The following is an 18844-nucleotide window of genomic DNA, read 5'->3' as shown; positions in this document are numbered from 1 at the left end:
CCCATGTAACAAATCTGCACATGTCCCCCTTGAATCCAAAATAAAAGTTGAAATTAATAAAAAAAATGAAACCAGGTTTGCTGGCCCTGATGCTAGCAGGCACACTAAGCAGTTGACTTCAGGGTACAACTTGAAAAGGACAGAAGCAGTTGACTTCAGGGTACAACTAGAAAAGGCCCAATTTAAAGTGTCCACTACCATCCTGTCTCAGATATGGAAATCCCACCATGAGTTTTGTCAGACTCAGTCTTGGTCCTTGCCCACACAGCATCCCTCAAATCCCCAATCAGTACCCATCAGATCTCCATTCCTGGCAAATGTGGGACCTACCACCTCTCCCTGGAACCCACTGAGACCTGAGGCTGAGGCTGTGCTAGATCACCCAACCAGCAGCCTAGTGACACTTAGAGTATCTACAGAGCAGAGAAATAAAGGAGGGAAAGAATTTATGCTTGATTCATTTGGAGCATTACTGTCAGTCATGGTTCTAGTTGCTAGAGACATAGCAGTGAATTTATACCCTTAGATTTTAATAAGGGGAGACAGACAATAAAATTTAAAACACCTTATATGGTATGTAAGAAGGTGATAACACATAACAGGGAAGGAGATAAAGAACGTGGGTTAAGGGGAAGTTAGAACTTTCCTGATATATATTTTTTAAAGCTCTGATGAGGTCATCATGAGAACAAATAAGATTTTTGTTGGTCTTTCATACAGTTATTATAGAGCTTCGTGTTGTTTATATTTTGAATTACACATGGCAGGTGTGGGAGAAATGTGGGCATTTAGAACTCCTAATTTTGTCCAGAACCCAGGCAGAGCATGAAGTGCACCAGCCTCAGTCTGGGCCCAGTGTGATTACTAATATAAGACTCAACCTTTGCATCCTGATTCTAATCATTGCCACCTGCCATCTCCATGCCCAGACACACCCCTCCACCTAGGCCCAGGGCTGATGAGGATTCATGGATGCCCTGATTCTAGAAGCCTGTTCTGATGACCTCTCTGAGTTCAGTGCTCCCTGAGGTTCCAATTCTTACAGCTGGGTTTCTGTCTTGGTAACTCTTCTTCAGCTCAGAGTGTGGTCTTCTCTTTAAAGGAAACCTGAGGCCAGAGCTGTGCCTTGTTTTTGACAGTATCCATCCCTGAGGACTAGACAATCCTCCTGAGTCCAGTCCAGAGTGGGGCACCTTGTGATACACAGTTGGACCCCCAGCCTGCCTGCCTGCTATTTCAGAGACATCCACTGACCACAGTCAATAGGACAAGCCATCTATCCCATGGCCCTCCAACTTCAAGTCTGGCTCAGAACTTGACATACCCTGAGAAACTGACCTTGTTCCTCAAAGTGCTTTCAAGCTAGCCTAGAACCCTGGCTTCTTCATGCCTATGAGAAAGTGATATTGTAGGCTCCAGCCCCTTCTCTCTGACACTGCCCAGCAATAACTGGCCCTTTCAAATGCATGTCTATACTATCATCCTTTCCTTCAGAATTCTTCTCTCTCTCTCTCTCTTTTTCTTTTCTCTCCCCTTCCTTCCTTCCTTTCTTTCTCTTTCTTTCTCTTTCTTTCTTTCCTTCTTTCCTTCTTTCTTTCTTTCTTCTTCTTTCTTTCTTTCTTTCCTTTCTTCTTTCTTTTGTTTCTTTCCTTCTTTCACAGCTTTATTAAAGTAATTTCCATTCCATGACTTTATTTTTAGTAAATTTAGAGCTGTGCATATATCATCACATGCCAGTGTTCAAACGATTTAATCACCCCAATACACCCCTCATGTCCATTTGTAGTCTAGTGCCATTCTCACCTCCAACCCCAGGCAACCACTGACTTACTTTCTGTCTTTATAGACTTCGCTTTTCTGGACATTTCATGTACATAGAATCATGCAATGTGTGGTCTTTTTCATCTGGTGTCTTTCACTTAACATACTGTTTTGAAGATTTGTCCATGTCATAGCATGTATTGGGAGTTTTTCCTTTTTACTGAATGAACATACCATATTTTATTTATCCATTCACCTGCCGATGGACATTTTGATAGTTTCTAGTTCTGAATAATACTGCTCCATGAACATTCATGGACAAGTCTTTGCATGGACATGTGTTTTCATTCCTTTTCAGTTTTTTTTTCTAGCGCAAATCGTATTTAAAGTGGGAACATAATTAATCAATAATGCTTTGACTTAAGTTACTACAGCTTAAGAACTGGAGGCCTGTAAGAGAGGAGAAATACAGTGGCCGAAAGGTGGAAAAAGGAACATAGGAGTAAATTCATCTCCTCAAGGGGCAAAGAGAGGAAACAAAGGCAGTCACAGCCCCATCCATGTGTCTCTGCTCCCTGGTTTAGATGGGAGAAAAATAAAGCAGCCTCCAGGGAAATGTAGCTTCATGTAATTATCATGTTTGATGAAAAAAGTCAATCAATTGTTGAGGTGTTTTCAAATATGCAACTGTTCCATATGCATGGATGGAAGGTCCTGGTGCCATCCTTTACTTCTCACTCTCCTTCACCTCCCCATTCCACTGCCATCACCCAAGTCCAGACCCATCATTCTTTTTTGCATGGACCACTGGCCTCCTTATCTGCTCACTGAATTTCTTCTCTTCTTTCTCCATGCACTTCCAGAGTACTCCTTCTTTAGGATAAATCTGACCATGCCACTCTTCTGGTAAAACTGATCGAGGTTCCCCAAGACCCCAGCTTGTGTCATTGGTCTCATTTCTCACCAGCGGCTACTCTGCTCCTACTACCTGCTCCTTCATAGATTACCTTTATTGAGGTAATTCACATTCTATGATTTTTTTTTTTTTAGACGGAGTCTCGCTCTGTCACCCAGGCTGGAGTGCAGTGGTGCGATCTCGGCTCACTGCAAGCTCCGCCTCCCGGGTTCATGCCGTTCTCCTGCCTCAGCCTCCCGAGTAGCTGGGACTACAGGTGCCCACCACCACGCCTGGCTAATTTTTTTTTTTTTTTTTTTTGTATTTTTAGTAGAGATGGGGTTTCAGCGTGTTAGCGAGGATGATCTCGATCTCCTGACCTTGTGATCCGCATGCCTCGGCCTCCCAAAGTGCTGGGATTACAGGTTTGAGCCACCACACCCGGCCACATTCTATGATTTTTTTTAGGTAAATGTAGAGCTGTGCTGTTTTTAAGTAAATGTAGAGTTGTGCCCATATCACCACACACCAGTGTTAGAACATTTTCATCACCCCATTTTCTTTTTTTTTTTTGAGGCGGAGTCTCGCTCTGTCCCCCAGGCTGGAGTGCAGTGGCGCGATCTCAGCTCAGCTCCGCCTCCAGGGTTCACGCCATTCTCCTGCCTCAGCCTCCTGAGTAGCTGGGACTACAGGCACCCGCCACCATGCCCGGCTAATTTTTTTTGGTATTTTTAGTAGAGACGGGGATTCCCCGTGTTAGCCAGGATGGTCTCGATCTCCTGACTTCGTGATCCGCCCTTCTCGGCCTCCCAAAGTGCTGGGATTACAGGCATGAGCCACCGCGCCCGGCCCATCACCCCAACATTTCCATCACAGTATGTAGACACTCTGTGCCTCAGCCTTTTGGAAACACTTTGTCTCCCAAATATCCTGCTTTTTTTCCCTTCCAGGCTTTTGAAACTGCCACTGCCTCTGCCTGATACATTTTGCTCCTTGACCCTCTTAACTCCTGCTCATCCTCATGTCTCACCTTAGACACCTCTTCTTTCTGGAGGCCTCCTCGGGCCCACAAAGAGTAATAGCAGGGCCTCTCTTGGATGCCTCACAGAGTCATCTCACCTCAGGCATAATATTCATCACACGATGCCCTTCCCTGTTTACATGTCTGTCTTATCCTGTAGACCAGAAGTTTCCCAAAGACCAAATCAATGCCCTCTTCACCAGTGTCTCTGTAGCAGCCGGCACCGGGATCTGTACAGCACATATTTATTAACAACTGCCTCCAAGGCTCAAACCAAACGGCATATTATGTCCGTAAGAGCAAGATTTGGAGAGGAAAGCTTGAGACAAAGACTTCAATTTTTTGTGTGTTCTTATTAATCAGAAGATGTTATTTACACACACACACACACACACCTGTGAAGAATGCAGGCAACTCCAGCATGGTGACTTTTTGGGCCACTGTGGATTGTGTGGGTTCTAGTGCTGGCTCCTCCATGCAAGAGCTGGGACACCCTGTGCAATTCCTTCAGTCTTTCTCCATCTGCCCAAAGAGCTGCCTATCTTGCAGGATTATTGGACAAATCTGGTAGTGAATATAGATTGTGGATCTTAAAAATGACAAACAGCTAAATAAACATAAGGAATTATCATATACTGCTTCTCCTGTGCTTTTCAAAGAAATCCCCTCGCAATCTTAGAGTTACACAACAATAACCTCATTGCTTAGAAAAAAAATTATAACAATAATTCCTTGCATTAGGATCATAGCGAATGTCTTCAAAGTACTTTCAGGTCCATTATCAAATTAGATCCTCATTAATGGGTAGGAAAAGTAGAAATTATGATCTCTATTTTATAAATAGTGAAACTGAGACCCAGAGAAAATGTGATTTACCCAGGGTCATGTAACTGTGACACAAAGCTTCAGGGAAGAGTCTTCAGGGCTTCAGTTTTCTAGTTGGGCTCTGCTTTTGCCATATTGGACTTCTCCTAAGGATTTCAACTCTGGAATGTTTCATCTTGCATGCCCTCAAATACCCCCCCCCCCCCCACACACACACACAGAGAGAGAGAGAGAGAGAGAGAGAGAGAGAGACATGCCCCAATCTCTAGGCAATCACACAATCTCAAGTTCACAGAAAATTCCATCCAAGAAAATACTTGCATCCAGAGAGAAACACAATACAGACTCCTCCCTGTGCACCCAAGCAGTTGGGCAAAGCATAACACTTAGTTCTATATAAAACTAAACCTCTCATTTCAGGAAGTAATGGAAAAAAAATCAACCAAAATTTCTGCATTGAGATAATAAAAATATCTTTTGTTATTCCTTAAAGGCAGATTGTAGATGTACTACATGTTAATTTGCTGTCAATTTATTCATTTTTTAAAATATAATCTCCTCCAGTCAAGGTGGATTTAATTCCATTTTCATCTTGTGTACTTCCTTTCAAGGCTTGGTAATTTCTTTTCTATTTTTATCCATTCCACTTTTGCTTCCTGTCAATTTTTATATCAAAATCTGCTTCAGTTCCATTTGGCAAGGTGCAGTAACAAAAATACTTCTCATGCTTTAATGTTTAAATTTGCCATTGCACTTTAAAATGGTTCTCTGTTTGTGCCAATGGCGTAACGTCAGCTCTTTCACTTGGCACAGATCCTGGACTTGCAGAAGGCAGGAGTTCGATTTCTATAATGGTTCTTCATCACTATCTGAAATTACCCTTTTTCCTATACATTTAGTGTGCATTGCACACCCACTATATGCTAGACACTGTGTGTGTGCAGCAGGAATACAGCTTACATAGGAGATAAAATAAGACAGCAACTGAAAAAATGCTGGTATATGATGGCAGCACAGGTGTTCTGAGGAAGACCGTGCCCCTGCCATCATGCAGAGGAGGAGGGAAAAGAACTGGGACAGATACCAGTCACTAGAGGCCATGAGATTTTTCTCTTACCTAGAAGAAGAATATAAACTCAATGTGTCACAGACTGAGGCCATTCTGCAGCCACTAGGCCATGCGACATTAAGCCATAGGACACAGGTATGATTGGCTAGAAGCGTGGTCCAAGAAAGGGCCCTGTGGGAGTGCAAGGGACACTACTTCACCACTGAGACCATGGCCATTGAATACAGACTCATTTTACCAGCATTTTGAACCACCTGTCGTGCCACAGGGAGTGTCAAGAGCTCAGGCTCGGCCGGGCGCGGTGGCTCACGCCTGTAATCCCAGCACTTTGGGAGGCCGAGGCGGGCGGATCACGAGGTCAAGAGATCGAGACCATCCTGGCTAACACGGTGAAACCCCTTCTCTACTAAAAATACAAAAAATTAGCCGGGCGTGGTGGCGGGCGCCTGTAGTCCCAGCTACTCGGGAGGCTGAGGCAGGAGAATGGCGTGAACCTGGGAGGCGGAGCTTGCAGTGAGCTGAGATTGCGCCACTGCACTCCAGCCTGGGTGACAAAGCGAGACTCCGTCTCAAAAAAAAAAAAAAAAAAAAAAAAGAGCTCAGGCTCTGGAATGAAACTACTTAGGTTCGACTCCTGGCACTGCCACTCATTACCCATGTGCCCTGTATGTAACTAGTTTCCTCACCTGTAAAGTAGGTCCTTAGGATAAATTATTGAGTTGGTCAATATGAGTAATGGTTAGAACAATCCCTGGCACATAGTGAGCACTCAAGGTATTTGTTATCATTATAATTCCTGGTTTTGTTTTTTCAGGAAGTGAAACCCACAGGTTCTGTGGCTCTGCGGTGCCCTCTCTAGGATGCTTTTGTGGATGTGCAGTGGCTCAAGGTGCAGCAGGTAGGACAGAGCTGGGCAATTTAGCTGGTGCCAAACACGACTGCACCATCTTACAGCTGCCCCCCATCCCTATAATTGCCATATAACCCTTCCCAGTCACCAGGGCAGGCCATTTTCTTCTCACATTGGGAAGAGAAGCACAGAGCAGAGTAACTGCCTCATAGAAAACACACATGAGAGAGTCATGCTGTCAGGGTTGAGGTTTTAAAATAACTTGCTCAAAATCATATGTCAGGCAAAAGCCAGAAGAGGAATTTGGATCCAGATCCGTCCAGCCTCAAATGTCTTCCCTCCCCACATTTCATCACAGTTTGAGGTGATATATAGTGTATACATATACACATATATCCTCACACCCCAGGGTGGACTTCAAGTTCACTGTAATCACATTGCACCTGTATGTAATATGGGGGTGGGTGAGGAGTGTGCAGAAAATCATACAGTCTCTTTGGCCCCAGGTACAACTAGAAAAATGTTAGCAAATATTTTATTAGTTTCTACTTCGTCACCCTCTCATATACCACACCTGCCTCTCTCAGGCTTATCTGTCTAAATGAACAAGTACATTCATTCATTCCTTCTCTAAATGATTTTTTAGTACCTACAATGTTTTAGACACTTCGGTGTATAGGATAGGCAAAACTGTCACATTAGGAATTTACATTCTGTTGGTGTCGGGGTGGAAGGGAAAGGCAATAAACAGGTAAACACATTAACAGGTAAGTTAATTCCAGATTATGATGGGTGCTATTAAGAAGATAAAATAGGGCAATGGCATAGAGTCATTCTTCACTCAGCAACCAATGAGCCTCTAAATAGCACTGTACTTGCAACAAGATCCAAACTCCTTTCTGTGTCCTTCCAGGCCCTCCATGATCTGACCTCCCTCCAACTTCATGTCCTGCCATTTTATTTTCCTCCTTCAGTAATGCCCAGTCATCCCAGCTTTCTTTTTGTTCCTCAAAATATAAAGTTCTGTTTCATCTCCAGGCTTCACACCTGTTGCTCTCCTTTTCTAGAACATTCTCCGCCCCCACACTCTTCCATGCCCCAGCTTTTTGAATGATTGATTCATTCTCATTTTTTTCTGCCAAAATACCACCTCTTCAGAGAGTCTACAACCATACCATTCACTCTCTTTCCTTTATTTTGCTGTTCATCTTCTTTATAGCACTTACCATTACCTGAAAGTGTCTGATTTATTTACTTTTTTCTTTGTCTCCCTCTCCTGCTCATGCTTGCAGACTGTAAATCCACAAGCGCAGGAGGTCTGTTCCATTCACAGCTGTTTCCCCAGTGCCTAGAACAATGCCTGGCACATAGCAGGAGTTTGCTCATGAATGAATGAAAGCATATTCATGCACGACAGCCAAGAGACAATTCTGACAATCAGCAAATGGGACAGAGCTTCAAAAGACTGCCCTGCTAACACCAAAAATCTACTTAATAAGCCCAGGAAGCAAAGACTGTGTGAGAATACAAAACACAAATAGCATACTTAGTCTTCAGACTCCAAGGGTTCCAAAATCGGTAATAATTTGGAAAGCAGCTATCATAGGGCTTAGAAAGGGATGTTCATAAACTGCCCTTCCATCCTTGAGACCATCAAAGGAAATGGCATTCTGAACACCGACCTAACCATTGTTATGGATGTCAAAATAAACACAAAACAAAATATAAAGCCAGGGATTGCTTTTCTAACACAATTTATTTACCTATTTTTTTCTCTTCCCAGAAGAAAGATAAAATGAAACTATATAATTGAACATTCAAGGGAGTCTGTGGATTTGAGAAAAGCCATAGAATTCTAGAGACGAAAGAATTTTTTTAAAATAATATGTGTTTTAGGACCAGAACTCTTTGTTCAAACAAGGTCTTAGGCAGAACATAAGAGAAAACATAGGTAAAAATAAGATGAAAGCAGAGGTGATCTGGTTAAAGTCAGGGAGCCCCCTTACCCTACCCAGACATTTCCCTGGGTTGCAGGCATAAGGAGCACAGAGTGAGACCTGCAGATGTGGCCTAACCCTGTTATTTCACAGCCCATGAGAAGGAAAATGCCAGCCCACATCACAAGAGCAAATAATGAAATTTCAAAGCTAACACTCAGAGCTGAGCCTGCACATCTTTTCAACTAAATCATAGCAACCTTTCAAAAGAACAGAATAATATACTTAAAGAGAGTTTGCTTGTCTGGGCTCACCAGGCTTCTTCTTAGTACAACTGCATCTTGTAAGAAATGTTTTATCTTCTGTTAGTGATGGCACTGTATTCTTTGTATTCTTTCCAGCATGGCTGGTCCTCTCAGCCAGGCTCATCCTGGACCATACACCCTCTCTGTGCTTTTCTTCTCTAACTACTCACATTTTTCCATGAAGTCTGGGGTTAATGTTAGGCTTCTTTTCTAAATCCGCCTTACTTAAAAAATTGCTATACAAAACCACTCCACGCCAAGTATCTTGCAGGATTCAAATGTTCCCTAAAAGCAGTGAAGAGAGACATGACCCAGAGACTTGTAAAGCTGTGACAAAAGCAGGCAGAGCTCAGCTGAATGCATTTCTTTCTGTATGTTTTGACACCTCACACCTGGCACAGGAGGGAGGCAGTGCAGGAATTAGGGAAAACAAGGTAAGAATTGATGTCACAAGCTCTACCAGCAATTATTGAAGTAGGTTACTCAACATGTTTACTCCTTCATTCATTCATTCAATGCATATTTCCATGCTGACCAGGTACCGTGCTAGGCTCTGAGGATACTAAAATAAGATTGTAACTCACAGCACTTACAGTCTGATAATAAACTAGCAATTACAGAATACAGTGATGCCACTGAAGGATGAGCAGAGAGGGCCATTGTGGTGGACTTTTACCTTGGTGATCCTCAAAACATCTTGCCTTCTATATTCACACTCTTGTATAGGCCCTGCCCACACTGACTTTGGCTAATGAGATAGTAGCAAGCATGATGCATGCAGAGGATTGAAAAGTGCTCACACATGAAGGCTTTCCCATTATGCAAAGTCCAAGTTAGTTGTACTGAGAAAGTGACATGGAGACAAAGAAAGCAAGGCTGGCAGGGGAGGATGGGGGAGGTGTTCTAGCCTTCCAGCTGTCCTTGCCAAGGTTCCAGACGCATGAATGTAGCCATCTTGAATGCTGTGGCCCCATCCACCACCTGAGTGCAACAGCATGAGCAACCCCCAGCAGGAGAATCACCCAGCTGAGTCCCAACCAACCCAAGACTCAGGAACAAATAAAATAGTGGTTGTTTTAAGCTGCTAAGTTTTGGGGTGGGTTGTCACATAGCAATAAAAACACAGCCATATACATTTTTTAAAAAGACCTTTTATTGAAATTCATGCCAGGTGGGGGTTTTAGATTTTGATGGATTCATTTTTACAATGTGATCTCTTTTTAAAATTATTTTCCAAATGATTATTGATATAGCATAATCTTTAGTTTATCATGTGCACGCATATTTACTCATACAAGGAAGAAAAAATCAGTAGACTGTGGTCAAGAAAAGAAGGCAAAAACCAGAATTTGTAGGAGAAAGAAGACAGAAAAACTGAAAGTAGTCAGGGAGAATGAATTTTATTTGCACATTTTCTGGGTAAACTTATTGGTTCGTGTCCAGCAAAGAAGTCAGTCTAGACAGTCTGCTCCTAGGAAGGCTAATGAGGGGTTATCAAAGGACAGAGTTTAACTGCTTATGGATTCTCCTCAAAACCTTGAGAGCTTCTCAGGGGGCTTACATGCCAGGCTGTTTCTGGGCATTGGCTGACAGTGTCCTGTCATTAAGATCTTATCACGGCCAAGCTGGGATGCACCATTTTCCTCATCACAGTTTTACATGCTGATTTTAATGTATCTAGCCACTTTATTCTGACCTTTTAATTAATGTTTTAGGTTTTCTCATTGTAAAATAAGATAATCTGTAAACAATAATTTAGTCTTTTCCCTTTTGTTAATATTAATATGTAACTGCTGACAAACCACAACTCATGTAGGATTAGAAACACAAACTAACAAGCACTCAGAGCACGCATCCAGTTGGTGTGGCTGACCAAGGATCCTTTCTACTCAGAGGTATTTGATCAGTGTGGCTGAGGCAGCTCTAGTTTGGACCAGAGACCACTGGCAGATGGCTCATTTAGAGTTAATTCTCATTATAAAAATTTTTCTGAAATCATCTGAATCCATGGAAAGATCTATCTTCAAATCTAGACAGTAACAACTCTTGCCTACATATTCAGCAGATGGTTAATTCTTATGACAGTAGCACTCCACAATCACTAAGCTCTATGGGATGCTAAGTTTATTTCCCGTAAAATCAAAGTGAAACAAGCTCTATTTGGCTGAAAATGGTTGTAATAAGATCCAACAAAATAAGGTTGCCTTTTGTTTCTTCTAGGGTTTCTTTTTAGAGCTAAATTGGAGAGCTCCATAAACTTTAAGATGTAATGAACTGACTCATTTATTTCACTCTGCTTTCCATCTCTGACAGGTGCATACACACACACACGCACACACACACACTCCACCAGCATCACCACCACCACCATTGCCATCCCACTGCCACAGCAGCTTCCCTACACTATAGACCACACGGTCCTTGTATGGGAATTAGGTTTACACTATGTAAATGTTCCCAAGGATCTACTATGAAGCTCTGGCAATGCTCTATTCAGCCTAGGAAATTTGCTGTGGTGCCAGACTAAGAGATGGAGTTTTCTGTGGAAGATAAAAGCTGCTTCCTTTATTTGAAGAAAATTAAAGTTTATTCCACAGATCAGTGGTTAACTCTCCAGGGCAAGCCCTTTTCTTCCTCCAAACTTCAACACATATTTCTACAAGTCAGGGAAATATGAATCTTCTTCCTTGGGCCAGCTAAATGGATATCCTGTGGCAAGTTATTTGGAAACAACAAAACAGGCAATCACCTGCTTAAGTGGTACAATCAGAAAGGCCAAGAGAGACTTCCGACCTTTCCCGAACACCTTAATAATTGAAACTTACATTGATACCATTCTGTTTGCAAAAAGACAGAAATTCCCTATTTTCAAGGTTCTTATGTGGTTCTGAACCATTCCTTTGGGGAACTGGTGTCAACTACTGTCACATTATATTAAAGACTTGACAAAAAAGAGACATGGGATTGATGTTTTTAACTGAGCAGAAGTTGAAAGCTACTGGGGCAGTACCTAGGGGACTTTAGGCACTGAGGGGCTAAAAATTAGATATATTGTGGTGCAGAGAGATGAAGGAAGGAAGGGAATCAAAGAAAGAAGAAGCAATGACAACCAAAGGCAAATTTTGCCTTTTTCTAGCTCCTAATCTTTATTGTAGCAGTTATCTCTTATTAAACACTATGTACCAGGTGTGCAAAGGTCTTTGCATGTGTTTGCTCATTACACCTTTACATTTCTGTTTACAAGGAGCAGAGGGGTTTAGGGCCCTGGCTCCAGAGGTTTCTCCCTAGTAGGGGATGAGATCATCCCATGCCATGTGAGCTTGTCAGGAACCTGGCATAGACCCTGAGGTTCTACTCAGGGCCTGAGGTTCTCAAGAGTGAACATTCCTGGACATTCAGTAAAGAGTTGTTAATATCCCTGCCTGGATCCCTTTCTTTCTATTTTGAGAACATTAAGAGAGGGAAGGCTACTGACACTTGGAATGAATAGTCATAGGAAAGAAAACAGTCTTCAGGAACAATTTCAGGAAGGTGTGAGAAGATGAAGTGAGGACCAGAGAATGTGTTCCTGGGTGGTGGTGACCAAAAACCACCAGGATGGACCTGAGGGTCCCTAGAAATCAACTGGGGAGGGAAATCCTAGGAGAAAGATTGGTCTTCTTGTCAATCTAGAGAGTTTTTTTTTCCCATTTACTGTGGTTTCGACACTAAAATAAATATGAACTTATTCCACACCTCAAACTGGTGATTTGAAATATATTTATTGGAAATATTAAAAATCTATATTTTTACTTTAGGGCAGATAATTGTGTTTTACCTCAATGTTCTAGTTTGTATTTAGCTTAAAGGACATCCTTGAAATATCTGTTTTTTATAAGAGCTTCAGAGTTAAAAGGGGAAAGGAAGATTGTTTAGGTTGAGAGGGTTCTGTTTGGGTTTGCTTTGCTCTTGTCGGGGGCGCTGGGGTGATTAGCATCACGCAGGGCATGTGATTCTGACACCCTCTTCTGTGGTGGGGGTGAGAAGGCACTGGTGCCACTAGTCCCTGACCTCTCTCTCAGACAAGTTACAAATGAAAACTGAGGAGGTGGAGTAGCTATGGAAACCAGGAGGGAAGGATTTTTTTTTAATGCAAATGAATTAGAACAAAATGACTGGCATCCCTTTTTCTTTTTCCATCTGTGACAAAAATTCTGTGTCCTGGTTTCTACCTTCACTTGGAGTAAATTATGGGGGAAAGAACATCATGAAGACCTGCTATTGTCAGAGTGTCATTTCCTCTTTCTATCTTTCTGTGGATTAATTTTAAATCCATTTGATAGAATTAATCATATAAGCCAGTCTCATTTCCCTGCAAATGTCTGCCTTCGTGCAAGTGATTTTGTAGAAAGGAGTTTCTCCAATAAAGAAGAGCTTCTCTTTCAACTCCATGGACATCAGAGAGAGTCCCTTTCAAAAAAGGAGGCTCAGGTCTGGAGAGACAAAGGCCTCTACTTTCTAAAAGGCCTCTTGGACCAAGCCCAGGTATGAGTCGTCAGTACCACGTTTGTCTCTATGGCACAGCATTTGAGATTTTCATGAGGCTACCTGACCTCAATCTGTTTCCTTTTATATATTAACTCTTTAGGCCCCAATGGGACATACCCATTTTATGAGTTACTGACATTTATAACTTACCTCATTTTAGCATAAACTTTCTGCCTTTTGTTCTTTTGTGGACAACATATTAGCTCTTGGATTCTGAGTTTTTAAATGGTATAATTTTTGTTTGGCTCCAGGCAACAGTAGTTCTACTTTGTGTCTGAGCCTCCTGTCATCATCTGTCACTCTGTGCCCACTTGTTCTATTAAAGTATCATCAGGAAGGCACACAATTGATCCAGGGTAAAAAATTCTGCTCCAACAGTGAATGAATCATTCAATGTTGTGTGTCCACTGGGAGAGAAAAAAACTCCACGCAGCATATTCATTTTCACAGTTTTTATGTACTACCATGAAGTACATAAAAATTACTGTAGGAATTTTATTTTATTTTATTTTATATATTTATTTATTTTTTTGAGATGGAGTCTTGCTCTTTAGCCCAGGCTGGACTGCAGTGGCGCTATCTCGGCTCACTGCAAGCTCCGCCTCCCGGGTTCACGCCATTCTCCTGCCTCAGCCTCCTGAGTAGCTGGAACTACAGGCACCCGCCACCGCGCCTGGCTAATTTGTTTTGTATTTTTAGTAGAGACGGGGTTTCACCGTGTTAGCCAAGATGGTCTCGATCTCCTGACCTCGTGATCCGCCCGCCTCGGCCTCTCAAAGTGCTGGGATTACAGGCGTGAGCCACCGAGCCCGGCCTATTGTAGGAATTATTACACTCACTTTGTTTCACTCTGCTCTACCTTCTAAATCTGAACATGTCCTGTTCTATTGATACTTTCTCCTGTCAATAGTCATGCTAGTGATGGAAGAACCTTGGCCAATGTGATTAGAGTCTGAAAGATTCTCCTGGGTGATGTAAAACGAGCTCATAGGCAGAGGGGAGAACTTTCTCCTGTAACACACAGGCTGGCTTCTGACTCACCTACAAAAAAAGAAAAAAAGAGAGATACTTGGTTCCACTGTCTCTTTGGATCTCATGAGTTGAAAGCTGAGGCTGTACTCCCCAACAAACATGAGTATTTCAGTTCTAAGTAGGTGACTGGAGAAAGACGAAATCCACTTAATTTGAAGAACATTTAAAAAATATGTTTTCATGCTTTGGAAAAGTTTCAGTGTGTCAGGTAAAATACTTGAAACTAAAAATTGTTGTAGATTTTGTACTATTGTTGGCCTGGAAGAGCAGTTCACATTTAATTAATGTTCTAAGGTAACGCTGTGGCATAGTTATAGGACTACAAGTAACAATTCACAAAATGAATTAATCATTGGATCCTGTTATGTTCTGAATGTTTGTGCTCCACAAAACTCGTGTGTTGAAATCCGATCCCCCAAGGTGATGGTATTAGGAGGCAGGGCCTTTTAGAGGCAACCAGATCATGAGGGCAGAGCTAATGGCACTAACGGGATGAGTGTCCTTATAAAAGAGACCCCAGGCTGGGCACGGTGGCTCATGCCTGTAATCCCAGCACTTTGGGAGGCCAAGGCAGGCGGATCACGAGGTCAGGAGTTCGAGACCAGCATGGCCAACACAGTGAAACCCTGTCTCTACTAAAAATACAAAAAATTAGCTGGATGTGGTGGTGTGCACTTGTAATCCCAGCTACTGGGGAGGCTGAGGCAGGAGAATTGCTTGAACCCGGGAGGCGGAGGTTGCAGTGAGCCAAGATCATGCCATTGCACTCCCGCCAGGTCGACAGTGCGAGACTCCGTCTCAAAAAAAAATTAATAAATAAAAATAAAAAAATAAAAAGAGACCCCAGAGAGACCCTCGCCCCCTCTACCACGGGAGGACACAGCAAGAAGATGCCATCTATACGCCAGAAAGTAGGCTCTCTCCAGACAGCAAATCTATCTTGATCTTAGACTTGCCAGCCTTCAGAAATGTGAGAAAGAAATCTCTGTTGTTTATGAGCCACCCACTCAGTTTATAGATTTTGTTATGCAGTGTGAACAGGTTAAGACAGATCCCTCAATCTTTTATTCAAGAGCAACAGGGACAGTGGCCATGACTACAGATGGGAGTCAAATATATCTGGGCTTTATGCAAGCTTAAACATGCACTAGATAATTGACACTGGACGAGTTACCCCACTGTTCTTGTTCTCAACTTTATAATCCTGGGAACTAAGATGGTAATAATATCTATTTCGCTGGGGTATCATATACAATAGTGCCCGGTACACTGGGGTGTTACATAAATCAGTGCTCAACAGTGGCTGTTATTTTGCTCTAGGATATTACTGAAGCATATAAAGCCTTATCTTTCCGACAGACTCCAGGCAGTCAAATGCCCTCTGCAATGTTTCTTCAAATTCCTAGAGGATGTAATTTTCATGCCCCTGGTTTAGACAGAGGCTATCTTTCTTACACTCCTTAGAAGATAATATATTTCAAAATAAAGAAAGGTCTGAAAGATCTCATTGCTACTAAATACAGAATACTGCATTATCCATAATATTGAACTTAAATTTGCCTTTGTGTTTTTAAAATCTACTTTTAAAATTCTTATACTATATCCAATTGTTGACATTTCCAGGTCTCTATTTTGTGGAGTTAGGACAGCATTAAATACAAAATGAAGAAAATGAAGGACAGATCTCTAGTGCATATACCAGCTTTACAGTTTTCTAAATGCAATGCCACAAAATGTGCCACTGATGTCACAAGAGCTTGTAAGCCAGCTGGGGACCCAGACACATCAGAGGTGACATCTCAAGGCAGGGGGAGGGTACCAGAGGCAGCCATGGCAGAGCATGGGAAGAATCCCTTGGGGAGCCATGTCCAGTCTTGCAGATGCTAATTAATCTTGTCATCATGTTGTGCCATTCCTCCTCTTTGGTAGCTCTGTCAGAGCATTCTGAACAATCACAGTAAGAGAAATGCAGTGACAGCCATGCTTCATCTCCAGCTGTTTCCTGAGAAGATGACAGGTATTCACGAAGCATTCCTCACAGTCCTGATGAGACTGAGGAGCAGAGTCCACTCCTCAAAAGATCCTGGAGTGTTGACATGTTCTGATGGTGTCAGTGATCTGCCAGGATTTGGGTATTTTATCCAGTGATGGATTAGAGGGCATGAAGCTGTGGGTTTTGGAGCTGGACTCACCATTTTTAGGGCTCAAGGGTGTTATACTCTAAGACTAAAACTCACTGAGGGTAAGCACCTCCCTCCATGTTTTAAATTTCTTCCTACACCTGCATAAGACCAGTCTCTGTGTCCTGCATATAGTAGGTGCTCATTATATTTACTATTGATTATATTTACCAAAATATCTTATGGATTCCTAATTATTTAATTTCATGGAGTCTTTACATTATCCATGGAACCGTGTCCCTCTTGAATCTCATCTTATCCATCAGGACCTCTCTGACTGTCCCAGTTCATAGTAAGCTTCTCTTCCTCTGAATGTACCATCCTTCTGACACTAAAGAGAACATGCCCACAATGCTGGGTGTGGTGGCTCACGCCTGTAATCCCAGCACTTTGGGAGGCCGAGGCAGGCGGATCACGAGGTCAGGAGATTGAGACCATCCTAGCTAACATGGTGAAACCCCGTCTCTACTAAAAATACAAAAATTAGCCAGGCATGTTGGCGGGTGCCTGTAGTCCCAGCTACTTGGAGGCTGAGGTGGGAGAATGGCGTGAACCCGGGAAGCAGAGCTTGCAGTGAGCTGAGATCGCACCACTGCACTCCAGCCTGGGTGACAGAGTGAGACTCCATCTCAAAAAAAAAAAAAGGCATGCCCACAACTTGCAAAGTACCTCTCTTACAAAGGAGTGAGTGTGCCACATGATTACATGGGGTTGTATTGGTTTATTTCCTTCTTTCTCTGTTTTCAAACTGTGCTCTTTAGGGATCTGAGGGAAGGAAAACAGGCTCAGTGCCAACTCACACGACTCTTAAAGGCAGCTCTCTTTACACAGAGATCTTGCCAAAGTTTTAAGTTTATTGCATAAAAGGACCCAAGGCGTTTTGTCCGCCTCAATTTCTGCCTGAGGAATGGTAGTGGGTAGGGGTGTTCATGTTTATGTTTCCCTGGTCTTCCAGTTACCCAATTACAAGTCAGCTGTTCCCTGTCATTTGAGATACTGACTTACAGTGATGTCACAGTCAAGGACACAACAAGTAGCTAGGATGGAACTAAGGGTCTCTGGTATGCCTACAATGCCAGGCATTTGTGAGGTTTGTTTTGGGGTCAACATCTAGCTCAAGATTCATATGTATATTTTAATGAAGACTTTGCTTCCTTTTTTTCACACCTTTCTCCCTTCACTAAGCTGGGTGCTGGATGTTAGTAATACTAAGAGACATGAGACATTATCTCCCCCTTCAGATCATGACTCAGTGGAAGATTTAGATACATAAACAGAAAGTGACACATTGGAGTATGCACTATGAACTATGAGAGCACAAATGAGAAACATGTTTTGTAAGAAATGCATAGAGGGAGAACTACATGGATATGAGATATTTAAGCTGGACCCTCAAAGATGACAAACACATCACTAAGTCTTGATGATCTTAGCTCCTAAATATGTCTCTAATCTCTCTGCTTTTTTCCATCTCTGCTGCTAGACCCTCATCAGAGCTGACAACATGTCCAGCCGGCACTACTGCAAGAACTTCTTTGTCTATGGTAGTGTGGCCAACTGAAGAAGCCGGCTTAGTTGCTCCAGTCAGGTGCTCACACTAAGAAAGGTTGGGTGAAGGTTATAAAGTGGTTGTGAATGAGAACTCGGTCTGGGCTCTACCAAGCAGAGAAGCCATGCAGAGATGAGAAAGGTGAAAGGCATGAAACCATGTTAAGCAGAAAAATAAAAATTCATAACAGAATGGGTGTAGCATTATATAGTGTTCTGTGGAGTACCATGATCCTTCTTCATGAGACAACTTCAAGGCAGACATCTGGTGGTTTTTTCCATTGCCCCCAAGGCAGAGAGTAACAGAAAGGATGGAGATGTGCAAAGAAGAAGTAAAAAGATGGAATCAGAAGTAGAAGAGAAGAGAACAAAAAGAGGAAACAGGGAATAGAAGAGGTCTTCCCACCCCACCACCATCAGCCCTGTCAAAAGTAACCTCACAGGCATTTACCTCAACTGGGACTCCCTTAGAAATGGTAGAAAATTTAGTTCTCTATGTTATACGAAAACAGTCTTCTGCATTGGCCTTTCATAGTGCCTAAAAACACTCTTTTGCTTATTGAAAAAAAGTAATTTTATAATATTATTAAATAACATTAATTTATTTGCATTTTAATGCAAATACCCCTAGGAGAGGTAAATCATAGAAGCTAATATTTTGACATTTTGTGGGCATTTATAGATAGCTAATAATGGTCCATACCTCAAAATGAAAAAAGGACAGGTGCGTGTGTTTGTGTGTGTGTCGGTGGGGATGACAAAAACTCTTGGGAATAAACACCAAAGAAGAAGGTATAAAGTGGGAGAATAGCAAAAATGAGGTGAAGCATCTCAACTGGGAGACCTGGAATGCAGAGAGACAGCTGACTCCCATCATCCAGGCCACGAACATTT

At 42.4% G+C, this 18844-nt stretch overlaps 1 protein-coding gene across 1 annotated transcript in view; it reads left to right on the top strand.

The window, feature by feature from the left end:
* The window catches only part of LOC115930235 (uncharacterized), a 42739-nt gene extending 24577 nt beyond the window's left edge, over positions 1-18162 (top strand). The window contains exons 2-3 of the mRNA XM_063694530.1: positions 12931-13187; positions 17886-18162. Of these exons, the coding sequence (XP_063550600.1) occupies positions 12931-13187; positions 17886-17963 (335 nt within the window). The 3' untranslated portion in view covers positions 17964-18162. The remainder of the gene's footprint in view (positions 1-12930; positions 13188-17885) is intronic.
* Positions 18163-18844: the final 682 nt, after the last annotated feature.

The sequence above is a fragment of the Gorilla gorilla genome, chromosome 10 (genome assembly GCF_029281585.2).
Source record: "Gorilla gorilla gorilla isolate KB3781 chromosome 10, NHGRI_mGorGor1-v2.1_pri, whole genome shotgun sequence".
Taxonomy (NCBI): domain Eukaryota; kingdom Metazoa; phylum Chordata; class Mammalia; order Primates; family Hominidae; genus Gorilla; species Gorilla gorilla.
The sequence above is the reverse complement of the archived record's forward strand: the minus strand, read 5'-3'. Positions and strand labels throughout refer to the sequence as shown.